At 44.7% G+C, this 19,876-nt stretch overlaps 1 protein-coding gene across 2 annotated transcripts; it reads left to right on the top strand.

The window, feature by feature from the left end:
- On the top strand, positions 4,834-19,876 carry POLDIP3 (DNA polymerase delta interacting protein 3). Of its 2 annotated transcripts, none has more exons than XM_021380649.1 (9): positions 4,834-4,992; positions 7,869-8,256; positions 10,426-10,506; positions 12,751-12,846; positions 15,086-15,268; positions 15,721-15,798; positions 16,379-16,508; positions 17,355-17,421; positions 17,771-19,876. In XM_021380649.1, the coding sequence occupies exons 1-9, from the start codon at positions 4,934-4,936 to the stop codon at positions 17,943-17,945; spliced, it is 1,257 nt and encodes a 418-aa protein (XP_021236324.1). In that variant the 5' UTR covers positions 4,834-4,933; the 3' UTR covers positions 17,946-19,876. The 2 variants fall into 2 exon arrangements, with proteins under 2 accessions (XP_021236324.1, XP_021236408.1); XM_021380733.1 differs by lacking the exon at positions 4,834-4,992 and adding an exon at positions 7,207-7,359.

The raw sequence follows: 19,876 nt of genomic DNA on the forward strand, positions 1-19,876 counted from the left end.
TGTATGGACCTTGTTATTCAGTTTGCATACTAGTAAGCAAGGCCAACTGTGATGGGCAAATTGTAAGTATCCTGCTTTTGGCTTCTCCTGCACAATGCACATCTATGTATCTCTGCCATTAGTCCCTGTACTGAAGGATTGACTTCTGACAGGTGGGCAGCCCCAGAGGTATTTGTAACACTGGACAAAGCCACCCTGGGACCTCATTCACAGATCATCCCTCACATTCTGAGCCTTGATGTGACATACAACAGAAGTGCCTCATGCACCCCAAGCAATACAAGCAAGGGCACAGAAGAGAGCAGGCTAAAGGATGGGCACAGTATGACAGAAGCCAACAACTGGAATCTTCCTCTCGTCACTCAATCCCTTACTTTCTAACAGCTGCAAAGGACGGGGGTCCACTGGCTCAAATACATGGAGAGAGCAAGTGAAAGGAGGTGCTGTGGCTCAAAGCAAGTCCTCCTACCCATTGCAAAAAAGCAGTGGGGCCAGAACCCAGGAGGATCAGCTCTTGGAAGAAGCAGCAAGATAGCTTTGTGATTATTTAGCAGACCCCATTTAGATCATTAGAAGTACCTGGTCAATGCAATCAGTATTGCCTTTATTTGGCATAAAAAGTCAATTTGATGATAATAAAATCTACAGGTCCCAGGAGGCAGATGTCCTGTCATAGTTCTTCTAGAGCAAATACTTTGTAGCCACATGACTCTAGCCTCAACACTGTGCCTTTCCCTCGGATAGGGGCAAACCTGGCCCCCAACACAGTCACTGCCTTGCAGCTACTGGGCAAGGTTCCTTGGACACAGTCCAGCTGTGTGGCTTTGCCTACTCACCCACGTCCATGGGGGCTAGCTCTGCCACCTTGTGGGGGGTGAAGCCGGAGAAGGTGCCAAAGGTGGACTTGGCACAACCCACTGCTTAGAGCTAGGGAATGGAGACGACTCATGGATATCCCACGTGTGCCAGAGGTCAGGTGAGACCCCAGGATAAGCTCTGACAACCCGAAGTCTACTTTAGAAAACCATTTTTTGGCAAAGAGGCAGGAATGCTTGGGGCAGCCAGAGCAGAGTGTGCTGGTCATAGCCACCTCCTGATGGAAACTGGTGAACATGATGAATGCAGGCTTCCCGAGTGGGAAGATTTTGCTGCTTTTCATCCACTCTCACTGCTTAACAGCACGAAGTACTGATGACAGGCCATCAGAAGCTGCGTGGGTTTTTTTGCTATAGTATGTAGTTTTTACCTTTCTGGTAGGTATCATGCATGGAAAATTTGTCTCCATGTTTTCCCAGATTTTGCAAAAAACACAGAATTAGTGCTTGCATTATGTAACTAACTGTTCTTCAGAAGGTTTTTCACTTTTAAAAGTGATGACCAGGTTCTATTTAATGCATGGAGACATGTTCAATGTTCTAATTTTCCAGGAGAGTACACAGGAAGGCAAATAACTATTTCACCAGGAAGTCTCCTTAGAAATTTGTATCCCTCATAACAGACTCTTGTGAGAATTAGGGTTGCTAAAATACAAACATGGGTAATTTGGAAGGACTGACTGGGCAACTGACCTGAAGAGTAATGCTGGGATCTTTCATAGCTGAAGCTGGGATGTTTCAAGCAGTCTAGTTCCCTACAAAGGCTTGTCCTGGGATACTAAAACCAAATTTTCACCCCACAACACAGGATAAGGACGAGAAACTAGACAGACATTTAAACCTGAAGCAGGTTAGGCCTTTTCTAATTTAAATAATTCTACATCAAGAGCTTATGGGGGGAAAAAACCCTTTCCCCCGTGTCCACATCCACAGGCAGAAATACAGTTGCATTTTTCATTTCTCTTCTCTGAATCCTCTTTAGAAACCAGTGAGCTAACACTGATAGGCAACCACAGTGGCATAATCTTGAAATACATAAGCTTACTCAGTAAGAAAGCTCAGAATGTAAAATACTTTGAAAAGATACTTTATTTAATGAGGCACTAAATAAAAGTAACAGATTATAATAAACACTGCTACAAAAAGCAATGTGCTCAACCAGTGCTGGATACGCAAGAAGCATCTCAAAATCACTGCCTCCATATTAACGTGTCGGTAGATGCTCTCAAGGAATTTGCTTTTCCAGGAGGAAGCAGGCTGGCCTGAACCCACACAGCCAGCATCACACAGAGACTTAATTGCTGGGTTTTTAACAGCAATGTGTTATCTAAAACAACCCTGGGAACACAACTGCCACCCTGCCAAAAAAGGCTCAGGGGAGAGCTGGGACACAACAAGGGCCTGGTGGCTGCGCTCCTCAGAGGGACCAACCCTGTAATGAAGAAAGGTGATGAGTGGGCACTGTGTAAACAGGGCCTGCTTGGGAAGTGTTGGCACACTTCCTGCGCAAAGCCTTCCCAATTTGTGGGTTTCACTGAAAAGTCTGCAAACAGGAGCATACTACTTGGTTAATCTAATCCCCTAGGATTTCTCAAAGCTTTTGAAAAAATCTTTCACCACAGGCTCTCAAAGTATCTAAGCAGTCACGGGATGAGACATGGTCTGTAATGAATAAATGACTGGCTGAAACGCAGGGAACAGGGTAAGGGTAAATGGAGAAAAGACACCTACGGAGTCTGGCAGGGTCTGTGCAGTTTAACATGGTGGAAAGTGATCTTGAAAAGGATGAGCAAGGAGGTTACGGTTTTCTAATTATATGAAATGATTTGGGGTTGTGAAGATGATCATAGAATCACAGAATGGTTGAGTTGGAAGGGACCTCAGAGCCCACCAGTCCCACCCCGTGCCGTGGGCAGGGCTGCCCCCCACCAGCTCAGGCTGCACAGGGCCCCATCCAACCTGGCCTTGAACCTCCAGGGATGGGGCACCCACAGCTCTCTGGGCAGCCTCTGCCAATGCCTCACCGCCATCTGAATAAAGAATTTCCACATAACTCCTAATCTAAATTTTCCCTCTTTTAGTTTAAAGCCATTTCCCCTTGTTCTATCACTATCAGACTGTGTAAAAAATAGATCACCTCCTGCTTATAAGCTCCCTTCAGGTACTGGAAAGCCGCAGTGAGGTCTCCCCGGAGCTTTCTCTTCTCCAGGCTTAAGAAGCCCAACTCCCTCAGCCTCTCTTCATAGGAGAGGTGCTCCAGCCTTCTGAGCATCTTTGTGACCTCCCCTGGACCCAACTCCAACAGCTCCACATCTTTCTTGTGCTGAGGCCCCAGGCCTGGATGCAGTACTCCAGATGGGGCCTTACAAAGGCAGAGCAGAGAGGGACAATCCCCTCCCTGTCCTTGCTGGCCACCCCTCTTTTGGTGCAGCCCAGGATACTGCTGGCCCACCAGGCTGCAGGAGCTCACTGCTGGCTCATGTCCATGTTGAAAGGACTGCAGAAGGTTTCACACACTGCGTGACTGAGTGGCAATAAAATGGCAGAATTTTGGTGTATAAATGCAGTGATGCTTTTGGGGGAAAGAAATTCTCACTGCGCAGACAAAAGACAGGCAGCAAAACTATGTGGCTGGGATAGATAGCTGCATGAAATCATCAGGAGTGACTGAAAAATTAAATTCAGTATTAGGAAATGTTGGCAAACAAGTAGGAAACAAGACAGAAAAAATCTGGATTTGCCGCTTTGCTCTTGTGATATCCTGACACTGGGAACTGGAAAAGGACTCTTCACCTGAAGTGGGAATGACTTTTGGAGTGGTAAGAAGTGGAAAAAGAAGGTGGGCTGGAGCCACGCACACACTGCTTTCAGTTCCAAGAGGGAGGCTGGCGGATGGAAGGGAAGTCAGCAAGAGGAGGCGGCTGCCTGTGCCGGTGGGCTGCACTCCTTGCCAAAGGACACTGCGGCCATGCAGATGGCACTGGGATCAAGGGGCCTCTCTGGGTGTCTGGAGGATGAGCTCCACTGGGGTGACGAACCTGACACGACCAGCTGGAAGAGCACAACGGGGAAGTGCCGTAAATGCCCATTCCAATCTGATTCTCCCCTGAGCATCTGCTCGTGGAAGCTGTGTTCTGGTTAACCAGGATGTTCACCTGATCCATAAACGGTGCAGTTGGGTTTCTCGCGGGGGTCAGCACAGGGGGATGAGAACCCTCAGGCTCAACCCTCCTGATCCCGCTGTCTCCCCGCAGGTTGGAAGCAGGACCCAGGGGAGACGCTACTTTTATATTCAGAGCGATCTGACGAAAAGAAAGGTCGGCTCGCTTTCCAACAGCAGGCTTGAGCGGTTTGGGCCGCCGTCCCCCCCCCCCCCCCCACAGCGGAGAGGCAAAGCCGCGGGCTGACGCTGCACCACGTCCCAACGAGAGGAACGAGCCCCGCACGGCGGCGCTGCAGGCGGAAGCCCGGCCGTCCTCAATCCCGCGGTGTAGCGCGCAGCCCCGCCCTGCGGGGCTCTGTTTTTAGCACGCTGGGCACGAGGGGTCGGGCAGATCATTGCACCTGGGCATCCCGCGAAGTAAGCGGGTCACCCTGGGACGACCTGTACCCGCGCAAAAATTCCTCTCACATCAGTAGTGAGGACCCGGGCGTCACCCCGGGTCGTTATTTTCCTTACTCATAAGTTTAAGGCATGAACTGCACTTCGCAGCCTCGTCACCAGGGCCCTGCGCTTTGCCTCCATAGGTCAGGGCGAGCAGCCCGCCCTGCTTCCCCAGAATCCACGAGCTGTGCCTCCATTTTCCCCGCCGTTCCACCCGCATCTCTCGCTGTTCTGAGCCGCTGCGGGCCGGAACGTGCCGGTGTCGGTATGCAAATGAGGGCCGGAGCGCCGCGGGGGGTTGTGGGAGCGTTGGCTCGCGCTCGTCCTCCCCCCACGCCCCCACGCTCTCGGGTGGGGCGGGGGCGGGGACTGTCCGCCTTCAGAGCAGCGGAAGCGCTGTGATGTCACGTCCGGGGTTCGCTGGCTGCGTCTCATCGCTGGGCCCCGCGACAAGATGGCGGACCTGTCGTTAGACGAGCTCATACGGAAGCGCGGTGTGACGCTGAAGGGGAGGTGAGCGGCCGGGGGGTGGCGTCCCGGGCCCGGCGGCTTCAGGGGGTTCCGCTCTTCTCCCTTCGGACCGTCGCGCTCCGGAGGCCGTGGGCAGTAGCCCGCCTCGGCGCGGCTCGGCCCTGCCCCGCGCTTCGCCTTCCCATTGGTTTAGGCGTCGCTCTGCGGGGCGGCGGCGGCCGTCGCTCAGGACCGGGCCGGGGGCTGCCCCCACCCCACCCTACCCGGGCCCGCTCCGCGGCACCGTGGGTGGGTGGGGCGGTGCGGGAGATGCCGCCGGGGTTGTGCCCGTTGGGACCTGCACGGGGAAGGCCTCGGGCTGCGGTGGCTCCAGCGAGGTTGCCGTCTGCCCCTCGGCCCTCTGCGTCTTGGCCAGCAGTTCCCTGCCTGATTGCTTCAGTGCTTGCTTGGATATGGAGAATGTTACGTATGGCTCCATACTCTTTTGTATGGCAGATGTCCTCTGTGTAGCCCAGACGGTTTAGAGCAGCTGTTGCAGTTCTTACCTTCTCATATGGTAGCTTTACATCCTCCTGTGGACTGTAGTCTCTTGATGCTTCTGATTGCCCACAGTTTTCTCCCCATCTGTGTAGTTCTGATTTTGCTTTATTTAACGATCACTGAGGAACGACCATTTATTTAACGTGTCTCCATTTACATGCCTGCAGTACTATTTCGAAAGTCTTACGGTACAAAATGCCTTTAGTCATGCTGTAAACAAGGCATTAGCTTTGCACTTTCCTTCGTGTTATGCTCCATGTTTGGAACAGTCTTACACTGCTTAATATGCGGAGCACCGCCTTTCTCCTTTTTCAGATCCTCCTTCACTTTCATTTCTTGCAGAAAATTTCTCTGCTTTCTGTCTGTGGAACCGAAATCCCTCAGCAGCACTATAAGAACTTTAGTACGTTGTATTTCACTTGTTTCTTGTCTTCAGCTTAACTTGTAAGATATCTGAGGCAGCCAACTTGCCTTTGGAAGGCTAGGCAAGCGGAATAGAGTTGTATAATTGTATTACATGCTCTTTAGGAGTTTACACAAAACGATAACTCAAAAATCTTCAGCTGTAAAATACACTAGCCTGTAAAATGTTGTTTTAGTATTTGAAAGGGAATTAGATGTTTGAAATTCCCTTGTATTTCAGGTGCGGTGGCACAAAATGGGTACAAATCCCAGAATAGTTTGTGCTGTTCCAGGGTAAGCAATTCTCCGCAGAGAAGAGTTGCTTATTAGAATAAACAAAGCATTCAGAGAAGGTATAATCTTAAGTACAGAGTTTCCTAACTGATTTCATCAGCACACATCATTAACAGTCTAGCTAATTCTGGCTTAAATGCTGATACATAGATTTCTGGTTTTGCTTTGACCCTTATGCTTATTAAAAAGAACCATTCATCAAGCTTTGTGCAGCACTCTAACTAAATACTTTCAACTTTGCTGAATTAATGCTTTTTAAAATAGCAAGGGAAGTATTGCTTAGTAGTTGTTAGCTTTATGGGTATTTATTTTTCATATTCTTCTGGAGATATTTTAATAAACAGTAATACTCCTGTCTTGTTTATGTGGCGAGCTCTGGCTGTATGAGAGAACAGCCATAGGATTCTTAGCAAGGTAATACTGTGGGACATCAGGCCCTGCTTTCCAATTCTGGATGCAGCATGCCTCTGAGTAGAGACGTAGCAGTGGGTGTTCAGTCTTTCATATCTTTTTCCAGAGATCTCTCCAGCATAAATATGTGATGGTAAATAACGTTAAGGTGGTAGAGTTAGCTGAGGAAACACCGATACGAAATTATATGAAAAATTGTATCATCATTTGAATATGTGGCATTAGTCTTTTAGATATTAAATAAATTATAGATAACTAATTTTAGGCTATAGTGCTGTGTGATGTGTTTCAGAAAGCAGATAAACACTGTAGCGCCGTATCTTATTTCGAATTTTTAGAAAAGCTGACATCAAGAGTTGTTTTCAACTTCTTGCAACTTTGTCATCCGCTGACAAGAAGGAAACTTAATGAAAAGAAACAATCCTAAACCCTAGTGCAAGTCCTCCTTTAAATACATTGTTAATAATTGGATAATCTCCTTCCTTCTCAGGGAAGTCTGGGAAAAGTAAATCAGACCTGTAACAGGAAGCTAGTTCCTGCTTCTCTACGTAATGGGCTGCTGCGTAGTAACACTTGTGTACAAACACTCTTCTTCCTGTGGACTGTTATATTCTGTGCTCAGTTTTGTGATGAAAACGGTATACTTGTATAGGTGGCAGTTCTGTCAGTAGATTAAGGGAGAGGCAGTGATGCTGAAAGGTGATTTGCCTGGTATATGTTCTTGCTAACAGTGAAACAGTTTTGGATCTGCTTTGAACTGAGGTTGGTACTTCTTGTGCATTCTAAAATCCAAGCCTCCTACGGTCCCAGAAATCTGAGTTTGCTGCCCAGAAGTCTTGAAATCAAATATAGTTCCGTGTTTTCTTTGTATTACGGCATATTGTTGTATTACAAGAGATGTTTAGCAGAGTGGCTCGTTCCTAATGCTAGAAAATCTATTTCTGATCCTCCTTGTCTTCAGAGGGTTCCCCAGAGTACCCAAGTTTTTGATGAATTTTGTTTAAACGTAGTGTGTTTTTAGCGTGACTGTGGTCAGGCCCTGAAGTTTGTCAATGTGAGTGTAAGGATTTGAGAAGGCAGTTCCTTAGCTATTTATAAGCGGAGCAAAATCTAGCAAGAAACAGCTTAGGAGCTGTACTGCTGCGTTTGGGCAGCAAACCTGGTTGGAGCTCTGTGCAGTAATAATGAGCTTTTGTTAGCAGTCGCACAAATACTTCTATGGATACTGTATCACATCTTACAATGTCTGAAACTTCTTTTTTTTTTTCCAGGCTTAATACGAGGCCAGTATTTGGAGGTATTAGATCTCGCATTGGGATCCAGCAAAATATTTTAAGTAGATCGTCACCGACTGTCAACTTCCAGCGGACATTTGATGCTCGGCAGAAGATTGGCCTCACTGATGCCCGGCACAAACTGGGAGTTAAAGACGCTCGTGAAAAACTGATTCAAAGGGACGCTCGGTTCAAAATAAAAGGGAAGGTGCAGGATGCTCGAGAGATGTTGAATTCCCGTAAGCAGCAAAGTGTTGCTGCTGAAAAGGTGACCAAAGTGGTAGACGCCAGAGAGAAGATCAGTTTAAAAAGGAGCACTCCAGCTGCCATCAGCCCAACTATGGGGACAGTAAATCCAGCTGTGAAAATCACCAAGACTATCCAAGTAGGTCGTGCAAGCCATCTCTGAGCCCCTCAGTCATTCTACAGCAGTCCAGTGAAAATAATAACACTTGTGTGAACGTGTTCCCTTGTTTACAACCAAAGTGATGGTGATACAGTTCAACCCAGTCTATAGAGCAGGATTCAGGGTCTTTTTGGTGTCCTTCCATCTGCTTAGGGTTTTTTGAAGAATCCAAGCTTTTGTTTGAATTTTTTTGGCCCAAATGAAAAGAATGCTCTTGTCAGCACTTAAGTAGTTATTTTAGACTGTTATCTCTGTCCCCCCCCCCCACGTAAAATCCAAGGAATTGTGCATTTTTTTTTGTCTTACTGCTGTTCCTTGCAAGAGTCTGATGTGGTAGATTGCCCTCTCTAGACAGCTAATTGATAATAGTGGTGAGCTAACAGTTCAGAATATACAACCGTGTTTATATCTTGAAGCAGCTTGAAAACTGCGTGTGCCTTTCTACAATTTCTGTTTCCACTCACCCACTTATCAGGAAAGTCCTGGTTTCCAGGGAATTCCTTGATTACGCGATGCTTTGCAGCTGAGGCTTGGGTTTTATTCCATTTGGTCACCATGAGCTGCTGGGTTTCCTTTGACTGATTTCTAAGTCCTGTGCTATGTGCGCAGTAACTTCGTTCTTGATTTCTCAGGCTAACATCTGTTAAACTACATGTGTTAAATACAGCGAGCAGAGGCAGAAGAGAAGTTTCTAGAATGTCAGGATTGCAGTTGAAGGAGTGGCTGTGTTCCTCACCTGTTCAAGCATGTTGCAAGGATGTATCTCTAGTTCCTAGTCTACCTCTTCCTTTCCTACCTCCTGAAGATCAGCAGTGTGCTTACGCATACCAGAACATCCCTTGTCCTCATCAGTTTGAAAGTCCAGATGAGTTTTTCTGCTCTGCAGAAAGCTACCTGTTGCCTCGTCAGATTTACTGCCAAGGTGGGAGCAAAAGGCTGGCCAAAGGAGGAGAGAGAACGCTTGTGGCAGTAGGAAGGGCTAATCATGGACCAGTAGAGCAGTCTGTTCAGTAGCCTCAAATTAGCAGGGTAATTAATACTTGTACTGTCCTTTTCAGCCAAATGGCCTCCATTAGAAGTTGAATGTTGTTAGAAAGTAGCAAGAAGTTAAAGTAGTTTCTGGAGGCTTGCTTCTGCAGCAACTTGTTCTGACCTGACTGAGCTGCTGCTTTTTTGTGTTGTTTAAATCATGCGGTTTGACCTACAGTGCTTATGAGCATATTGCTATGAAAATGTTGTGGAATGACCTGATGATTAAAGCTGTAGACAAAACCATGCACGTAAGCAGTTATCTTTTAACTTTTTTTAAAGATTTATACTGAAATTCCAGTTTGCTGGTGGCCTTCTTATGTTCCCAAATGTGGGAGGAGAATCAAACTAAAGTGTCTGGATCCAAGATGCAAACTGAAATTTTTACTGCTTGTACAGAGTATCTTGGTAAGACGTTATTCTCTGTAATTGGCAGCTTCTAACGCTTTCCAAAACGGAGAGGGCATTTTTGAGGTAACTGCAGGTTGATTGCAGTTGCTACTGAGTGCAGCTGCGTTCCCTGACTACTTCTGTTGCTGTTTCCCTGTTTTCACAGGGTAGCAGATGAGACAGCGAAAGGGTCAGGTACGCTATTTTGTGCGTCATTTTATTCTAGTACAGCTTATTCCAGCTCTAGTGTGAAGTGGCAGTGTGTACTTCTCCTTTGAAATGGAACTGGACAACTAAATCATATTGCATCTCAACTTACTGAACTTAATGGAAATAGGTATCTTCTCTGCAGCACGGTAGAAATTTTGCTTATTGATTTACCCCCTTCCTGGTTTTGTATTTGCAGCAATAAAAATCTGATCAGTGCTGTCGGAGCTGGAAATAAATCCCCTTTCTCTTTTAACTTAGACTAAAATACAAGTAATTTGAATCGAAAGTTATCTATGTGGCTGCGGATTTTAATTTCTTCAAGTGCAAGCATCTCATACTTAACATATATATATTGCAGACATTTTGCAATATCATATAACATCTATAGCATGTTTCAAGAACAGGAAGGTAAATCTCATTGAAGTGATAGCAGGTTATCAGTGACAGCTTCAGTCTCCTGAAATGAGGATCTATTGGATTTCAGTGTTTAATGCTTTGGTTCTTTCTCTGTAATTGTAGCAGAAAGCTCCAGTTGTTCCTGGACACTCTCATCCGGCAGGAATGAGGATCAATGTGGTGAACAACCATACACATAAACAGGTGTGTGCTCACTCTTGCTGTTTTTAACCTTTTGTTTTTGGGGGTAGAGGTGAATGGAGAGGGCAGGAAGGTATCTGTAAACACTGGCAGATAAGGTAGAAAAGAAAAGAGTTTGAAAGTTGTCTAACAGCATGACTGTTGTAGGCTGAAAACCTGATGCTGAACGATCTTAACTGTTTTTTGAGCTCTCAGTGTTGCCATATTAAGCAGACTTTGTGTGAGGAAAACCCTGGAATTTGTGCTGTTTCTCCTGAGATCAGTTTTGAAGGCCTTTGCCACAGCCCCCAAGCATTCAGCTACCTTACTCCACCTTGGGTTCTTTCACAGGAGTTACGTTCATATTACGTATTTTGTGTATGTGCTTTCATAAACTATGATATATTGACGAGTTGACATTGACAATATCATGTCATTGCTTATTTTTTGCCTCAATTATGGTAACTTTATCTCTCTGTTGACCTGCTGCCGTGACCTATCCCATGTGCCGTCACTTATGTCATCACTATTTGGACCTCATTACTATAAGCCTTGAGTGTATTTCACTTTGTCTCTAGCTCAAGTATGGCTCGCTGTTGTCCAGATGGCTAGCATTTTCCCAGTTTTCTGTATAACTAACTCTACGTTCTCTCATCTTGTTTGTTTTTTTCTTCATAGCATTCCTGTGATTGTAACTGCTTTCCTGTTTGTAAACCAGAATCTTGCTGACCATAAAACCCACTTATTTTTCAAGTTATCATTGCTATTCCCTCTTTTTTTTTTTTTTTTCTTCACCGTTCTACTGAATTAATGAGAAACTCTCTTAAGCTGTGACTTTCGGTGTTCTGGGCAGTGCCATATATGTCTAGACTTTTTTCTTAGACTTTTCTTAGAAACATTATTGTTTAGAGTATACAAAAATATTTATGTAGGTGTTAGACTCGGTATTGCAAGGCTGGGCTGTGGGCATTAAGTAGAAGTGGGAAGTGAATTACTCATTCAGTAAACCTCATAGTACAGTGTTTCTAGTGCCAGACAGATGTGCTGTGCTGGGGAAAGCATACTATTCAAAAGGAATGTTCAGTGCAGACATATTCAGCAAGCACTTGCTTTAACAAAACTAAAAAAATGATACGCACAAACTTCAACTTTAGAGCTAGCAAGGAGTTAAAATGTAAGATGTTAAGGCTTTATTCTAGCAGTGTGGTTTCGTGAGTGCTGAGAAGTTCTAGGGATTAGAGAACTCTATCTGTGGTTTCAGTACACCTGGGGAAATAGCATTTCTGGGAAGGAAGTTTGATAGTTCTTAAACTCACATTATGAAATGGACTTGCGTACCTTCAGCTCTCTGTCCTGTAGTTGTGAGGACAGAAGTGAAGTCCAAAGAAGTCGTGGAATTCCAACCATGGAAACGTAGTGTTTGCAATCCTAAATGTGAATGCAAGCTGGGTGTTGATAGAGAGCAGCCCAGCAGCGAAGGACTTGGGAGTACTGGTGGATGAAAAGCTCAAAATTAGCCACCAGTGTGCGCTTGTAGCCCAGAAGGCCACCCCTATCCTAGGCTGCATCAAAAGAAATGTGAGCAGCGGGTCAAGGGAGGTGACTGACCCACTCTACTCCACTTGTGTGATACCCCACCTGGGGCACTGTGTTCAGGTCTTGGACCTGGTGCGTAAGAAGGACATGAGCATGGTGGACCTGGTCTAGGGGAGGGCCATAAGGGCAATCAGAGGACTGGAGCCCCTCTCCTATAAGATAGGCTGGGAAGGTTGGGGTTTTTCAGTCTGGAGAGACCTTGTTGCAGCCTTTCAGTGTTTAAATGGGTCCTCGAGGAAAGATGGGGAGGATCTCTTTTGGAGAGTTCAGTGTTAGGACAAAGTGTAACAGTTCTAAGGTAAAAGGGGGTAAATACAGGATAGATATAAGGAAGAAATTCTTTGTGATGAGAGCATGATGAGAGTGGTGAGGCACTGGAACAGGCTGCCTAGATAATTTCTTGGTGCCTCATCTTTGGAAGCATGCAAGGCCAAGTTGGATGGAACTTCGATCAACCTGATCTAGTGTGAGGTGTTTTCACCCATGGCAGTGGTTGAAACTAACTAGATGATCTTTAAGATCCTTTCCAGCCCTAAACTGTTCTATGTTCATTTCCTCCTGTTACCGCATGTCTTTTTAAAAAGGTTGAAGGCAGCAGAGAATTGCTTATTTTGGAAACTATATCTAAAGTAAATCTGCCTGCTTGTGAACTGTTACCTTGCTTCTTGTCAGGGTCTGTTTGACGTGGAAGATGATGATGAAAGCGTCTCTCCCCTTCCTAGCAAACAGATGAAGATCACCACCACAAACAGTTTCCTTCACAATGTGGTAAGGCATGATCTGAACAGTCCCCACCACACCATACTCACTTTGGGTAGAGGGACTGGCTGCAGTTCTACAGGGTTTATGTTCTTTTGAAGTATGTAGACAATGTTTCACGCTGAAATGTTTACTCCTCACCCCTCCCTTGTCTTTGTGCCAGTGCTTCTAGTGCAGTTTTGGGGACAGATTCCCTTCTAGACTCTGATTTTATAGGCCTTTTGCAGCCAGAATGTGTGCTTTCTTGCTTGCTGGTAGGTTCCTGCATGTTAGCTTTTGACTTTCTTGTTGGGAAAGTGCATTGTACCTGTCTCATAATTGTTTAAGAAGGCAAGCAAGGAACGCTTCCTACTGCTTCTATAGACTGAGCATCAGAGCAGGAAATCACTTGCCATGCAAAATCACAGTGGGCGGCTTGTTGGGGAATATTCACGGTCTGGAGAAGGTTGAAGTTCAGCACAGACAAATGCAGGGTCCTACTTGCAACAATGAAGGCCAGCTGCATATTGGCTGCATTACTAAGATCATAGCCAGCAAGTTAAGGGAGGTGGTTATTCCCATTTGCTCATTGTTTGTGAGAATGCACCTAGAGTACTGTGCCCATTTTTGGGATGCATGATACAGGAAGGACACAAACAGACTAAAACCAGTGTGCCAGGATGCACAGGAGTGCAGAGTACAATACATGAGGAGAAGGTAAGAGAGCAGAGTTTCTTCAGGCTGATGAAGCAATAGAGAGATCTACCTACTCCTTTTTCACTGCCTAACAGGTAGTCATAAAAAAAAAAAAAAAGGAAAAAACTCAGACCCTTTCCAGAGATGAACAGAAAAGAGCCAACGAATGTGTTGCAGTAAAATAAACTCCAGTTAGAGTTACAATGGGATTGTGCAGTTCTCAGGGTATTGACCAATCTTCAGCAGAAGGACCAAGAGGGGCTGTGAGATGTGTTCTCAAAGATACTTATGAGGCCATGAGCCAGCTTGATGTGTCTTTGAAGCTAGCTCTGTTTCATATGTGTGGGCTGGACGTGAGTGTGCCCTAAATTATTCTGTAGTTCTAAGAAAGCAAGTCATTGTGACTTTCCCATCACCCAGGCAGCCTAGTGCAGTGATTATCCCATGATTTTCTCGTGTATTCAGAATAGAGCTCCACTGTTCACAGCAGGTGCCAAGCACAATTTTTATTCTGGCTTCATGCTTCCTAGAAGTTGTGAGAGGTAGATTGTGTTTTTGCAGTGGAGTTTCCAGTATTTTCTGTATGTAGTGTAGGCCCTTACTGAACTTATAACCTTCCTGTTTTCACAGTTACATAAGTTGTTTTTCCCAAAGAAAGCTGCTCAACAGAGTAAAGTTGAGATTGGGGCATTCTGACTTGGGTAGAATTGAGACAGGCACAAGATCAGGTAAATATGCAAGGTGGGGAGAGCCTAGCACAGGACAGAACGAGTGTGCTGACTTTTGGAAACATTGCCCTCCTATCTCCATCGAAAATTACAAAACATACCTAAAAACAACAGGTTGGTAACGGACCTTATATGGAGATGTATCGTAGCAACAGCGTCGGGAAGACTGTGAGCCTGAGATGCTCAACCAGTGAGTGCCAGGAGAGAGATTACCTGCCTCGGAGCCAGGGTATAGAACGGAATGGATTTCCCTGAGCAGGCACGCCATTTCTCCCTCGCCAGTAGGGGGCGTGTGCCCATTATTGCAATAGTGAAGAAACTTTGCTGCTTCACGGAGATCTTTTCCTGATTACAAATCTTTGATTCCTCACAAAGGCTGACTAGGAAAATCACACTTCATGTCCATCTTTGTGTTCCTTAGCTTGATGTTTCTTAACAATTATTACTGTTTGCATTAGGGTGGCTCAATTTTTGTGTGTGTGTGTGTGTGTAAATGAACGATCTGTGTGTGCGTTTTGTTAAATACTTGAGCATCGTTGGACACCTTTGAAAAAAGGTGTTTTTCAAATTCAAATTGCACCGGTGATGTTCACTGAAGAAGAATATGAAATTTAAGCCCAGTGTAAAAAGTGTTCTTTTGCAAGGGAAGTGCTCTGTTGAGGTAAACACGCAAAAAAAACCTAGCTGATTTTTGTCTCAAAGCTGTAAGTCTTCAGCACTGCAGTGGTTTTGAAACCGTGGAGGATACGTAAGTCTTAGTGCTCTCCTGTTGTTGGTGCTTGAAAAAGGGGGCCTACTTTTGCAACCTATAGCTCTCATGGTTATTTTGTTCTCTTCTCCCATAGGCTGGGTTGAGTGGCAATAAGTTTTCTCTGTCTAAGACTGTTCCCCTGACTAAAGTGGTCCAGAATGATACGTACACAGCTCCTCCTGCACCTCCTTCTCCAATGAGGACGAAGGCCTTGACAAACATGTCCCGAACCTTGGTGACAAAGGAGGAGCCTCCAAAAGAGCCAGCACCTGTTGAGGTGAGCTCAAGGAACTGGGACAGCCTGTCTGGAATTGCTTTGCTATACTTTGTGGTCCTGGGTACAGGTGTTCTCAGGCATGTTAAGTTCAACAAGCTCTATAGGGGCTGGAGCCTTACTTGAGATTTGCTGGCTGGTTCAGAGTGTAGCCTAGACATGCTCTTAAAATGAAAGGGAATCTGGCATAACTCGTGTATATAGGCAAATGAACTTAGTGTTATGCTTGAAAGTAGGAAAGAAAAGTTACTTCAGAAAGAAGTTACCGTGAAAAAGCAGCTCTCTTTCATTCTCAGATTATCTGGGCTTTTCCAAGCATTAACATTTCTCATTACTAGCTATAGTTTTCTCCTTCATGTGTCTATACAAACTTTCACAGGCATCCCTGTAGTAATTTTTATCTGCTCTGATGTCTTGTTTGCTGCATTTCTAACTTGTGTGTATTGTATTGGCAGCTGGCATTCAGTCCTTTGGAAGGCACAAAGATGACTGTGAACAATCTGCATCCTCGAGTCACTGAGGAAGACATTGTTGTGAGTATTGCTTACTGCGTTAAATCGCTTTATGTTGAATGCAGTGAAGAGAGAGATGATATGGCTTTGCTTTACTTGCAAAAGCTGAGAGTTTCCCGACTGGGGGATAGGGTAGGCTGGGTTTTTCAATTAGTTAAAAAAAAAAAAAAAAATCTGGGCTCAAGGAGGTGGTAGAAAAGGCCATTTCTAGGGTGTACTGAGATACCTGATATCACTTAGACTTCATGCCAAGTGATGCTTAACGTTTTCCTTGAACTTAAACACAGGTGCAAATTACCAAGGTGCTTCCATTCTCAGCAGGCAGAGAACAAACACGGTATTCATGTGCCCCAGTGCAGAGAACCAGCCTTAAACATGTTTGCTTGTGTTGGTGGCAGTATGGAGATTTGTCCAACCTGTATTACTAATGCCCAGTACTTACGCCGTAGCAAGTGCATGAAGACAAGTTGCAGCGGTCAGATTCTGCCATGTGTTTACAGAGAAGGAGTGGGAATATAATTGAGAAACTGAGCCTTTTTCACTCATGGTTCCAGTGATACTTCTTTTTCGGCCCCAGTCATGACTAACGCTCTGCCCTCAGGAGTTGTTCTGTGTGTGCGGTGCTCTGAAGCGAGCCCGGCTGGTGCACCCAGGAGTGGCTGAGGTAGTCTTTGTGAAGAAGGAAGATGCAATCACAGCATATAAGAAATACAACAACAGATGCTTAGATGGTAAGTTTGAGCAGGGTTACACTGAAGGTAGATAAGTCAACAAAAACTTTCTAGTTTAGGAGAGATAGAAGTATTTCAGTGCTCCTGTGCTACCAAGAGAGGAAATGCCAGTAAACTGGTTCAAAAGCTGGACAGTGTAATGCGTGTTGGATATGTGCATAATTCATTTACGTAACATTCAGAGAAAATCTTTTCCCAAAAAGAGAATGCTTAAAGATAGAGGCAGGCTTCCAGTGATTCTGTTGTTTTAACCTCCACATCAAATTTCTGTTATTTCTAACCCAGTGCCAAGAGCTAGATAGTCTTTAGGAAGGAATTAGATGGCTTAGAGAGTAGCTGCTTGCAAAGTACAAGCAAAACTAGTGTCTGCAAAAGTCTCGAGGCATAGTCAAAGACATTTTGAATGAGGTTGTAAAACAATTGCTGTCAGCTTCTCTGTAAACCTTGAACAATGCAATTCTTGATCTGGGTGTATTTTGATCTGGATGCATTTTGTTATAGACTGAAATTAGCTGTTAATTTCTAGCTGGAAATGGGTGCTGCTTCTTTCTCCAGGTGAGTGGCAAGTTCTAAGTATCAAAAGAAGAACAGACAGCTGAGAATAGTAGATTATTGTGCATCTATAAGGGCTTTTTACCAATTTGTGCTTTGTTAATTGGTGCAATTCTTCATATGGTACTGAGTGTTTCAGAGGCTCTTTTGCCACTGTGATTTTGTAGCAAAAGATATCAGCTGCTCCTTCCCATGTTTCTTCAGCATGTGGAATCTATTGCTTGCACTACTGCATGATGAATCTGGTGTCTTTCTTTACTGGGATCCTAAGATGAGGACTCTGTTTTTGTTTAGGTCAGCCAATGAAATGCAACCTCCATATGAACGGAAATGTCATCACCTCAGACCAGCCTATATTGCTGTAAGTGTCCTTTGAATGGGGGAAAGAACCAAATGTATTTTCAGGTTCTATTTTGAGGAGAATCTGAGGGAATGGTAGAAAACCTGCTGGCAAACTGTCCTCAGAATATTCTCCTTATCTGTGGCTCTTTGTTGTGTGCAATATTGTTTCACTACATAATGTTCCCAGCACTGGGGTTCAAAATGAGTCTGAGATCTAGAAGTTCTCGTGTCTGTAAGTATGTTTAAAACATCTGTTTATAATAATGTGAAGGGTGAATGCTGAGATCAGCAAATACAGGCATCGTGTTAAATTTTATTTTCTAATGAGAGGCTAAATACTGCTTGTGTTTGTTGGTTTAATCCTCCAGCCGATTGAGCGATACCCCTTCTGTGAAGAAAGAAGGGGAGCCCCGCCGATCAAGTGCAAGTGCTGCGTCAAATCCCCCAGCTGAGGTGGACCCTGATACCATCTTGAAGGCACTCTTCAAATCCTCAGGGGTCTCTGCATCTGTGCAGCCCACAGAATTCAAAATCAAACTCTGAGAAGGGGAAGTGAGCAGTGGACTGGAAAACTCATTTAAGTTGGGGAATGAGAAAACTGCAGGAGTGCAGATTTTTGCATTTGCCTGCCTTGAAGATCTTTTTGTTTTCTATGATTGCTACCTTACTGTACAGTAGTGTTTCCTATTGTGTGTGTACTTTCTGTTTTCATAGTTGGAGTTTTCTTCCACATTTTTTTTTCCGAGAGAATAACCTCCCCCTTTTGCCAGTAATAATATTACTAAGCATATACCATGTAACTCCCTCCTTTACTCCAAAGCCCCTAGTGGCCATTAAAAGTGCACATAGACTTTGAAGGAAGGGTTGGCAATCTCTTCTCTTCTGACCTACCTTTAACTAAAAGATGCATTCTCTTGATTTTTAACGTGCAAGAACAGTGCATAGTTTCTGAAATTTCCACACTGGGTACCAAATCAGGTGTGGCTGCATATATGAATTGTGCCATCTTGCATCTTGGACTTAAATGCATTTAATAACATACGGTTTGATTCTGACTGCTGAATATTTTTCTGCTCGGCAGCTGTGACATTGAGAAAATACATGAAAAATTGAGTTCCCCGCTGTGTATTCCGGCCAATGGAAGCATTGGGCAGAATGGACTTAAGCACAAGTGCAGCACTCATTTTGCACCTGTTGTGCTGTGGGAGGGATCCTTCAACTTCAGTAGTATTGAAGGTGGTGGGGAAAAGGCTCTGGTATTTGTATAACAAATATATTAGCCCTCTAGGGTGAAGCAGAGTTGCTCTCTCCTTTCTGGTCTGAAAAACAACCAGGACTGTGTTCGGAGCTAGAGGACAGCCTGGTGTTTTGTTCCCAGTATACTGTATTGCATCTTCCTGCTAATGCAGGGACATTTTTTTCTTACCTTCTGACTTAACCAGTCTCCTTTTATGAAAAGGAAGGAGCTGGGGCCTTTTTCCGATACTAACATGTAAGCAGTCTTCGCTTGCCTAGGAGAAATCACTTTCTTGAGAGGTATGTATTTTTGGGCAATGTTTGGCTGCTGTGCAGGCCTGCAGCTTACATAGGTGGATTTGGAGGATGATCACTGTGCTTCCTTGCTGCAAGGAGAGGTTTTGGAAAAGAGCAGTTAGTGCTCTGTAAAGGAAGACCTTGGAGAGGAGCGTTAAGCATGTCCCATGGTGAGCAGCAGGGAGACAACTGTGTCCAGTGAGCATCCCTGATGTGCCACAGGCCACTAGGTGGCACTTCAACACTTCCTTTGTCAGCACAGCATTTTTGTCACGGATGTTTGAAGTCCCAAGAGCTCCATTTGTTTGTATGAGTTCAAAATATAAGAGACAAAAAGAAAGAGCTTCTGCCAGGATCCGGTTGGGATTTTAATTTGACCTTTCTAGCTAGAAGACAAACGTAACCCATTCTGTTCAGGTCTGCTGAACTTCAGTGAACTTTATGTGATCATTGTAGGTTCAGATCCCACTTCTTGGTCAACCCTGTGTTTCTTTTGCTTTCTTATTCTGTATTAACTCTTTGCTCTGTCTAGCTGGTGCAGACCATTCCTTATCTCACACTGTCCCTCTTAGTCATGGAAATAACTGGGGACTTGGCAGTACTTGTTTTTCCAGATTACTCTCTTTGGTTTGGAAATTGACACTAGTATTGGTAGGGTGCTTCATGTGACCAGCAGATGTTTGTAAGGGAGGGGTCTTAAGACAGCTGTTGTTCCCCTTTCTTAGATCACCCACCAAATAATTGTGTTTTAATAAAAACTGGGGGGAGGGGGAGAAATGTTAGGGCTGGAGAAGATTATGTATTATCTGTTTCTGAATAAACATTTGTAATACAGAGATTGGATTCTAAGCCTTTTTAGATGCTGTGAAGCAACTAAAAGTAGGTAAGAGTTCAATATTGAATCAAGCATGCTTTTGAAAAATATAAAAACTTCAAATCTC

Source organism: Numida meleagris, chromosome 1 (assembly GCF_002078875.1).
Source record: "Numida meleagris isolate 19003 breed g44 Domestic line chromosome 1, NumMel1.0, whole genome shotgun sequence".
Classification (NCBI taxonomy): Eukaryota; Metazoa; Chordata; class Aves; order Galliformes; family Numididae; genus Numida; species Numida meleagris.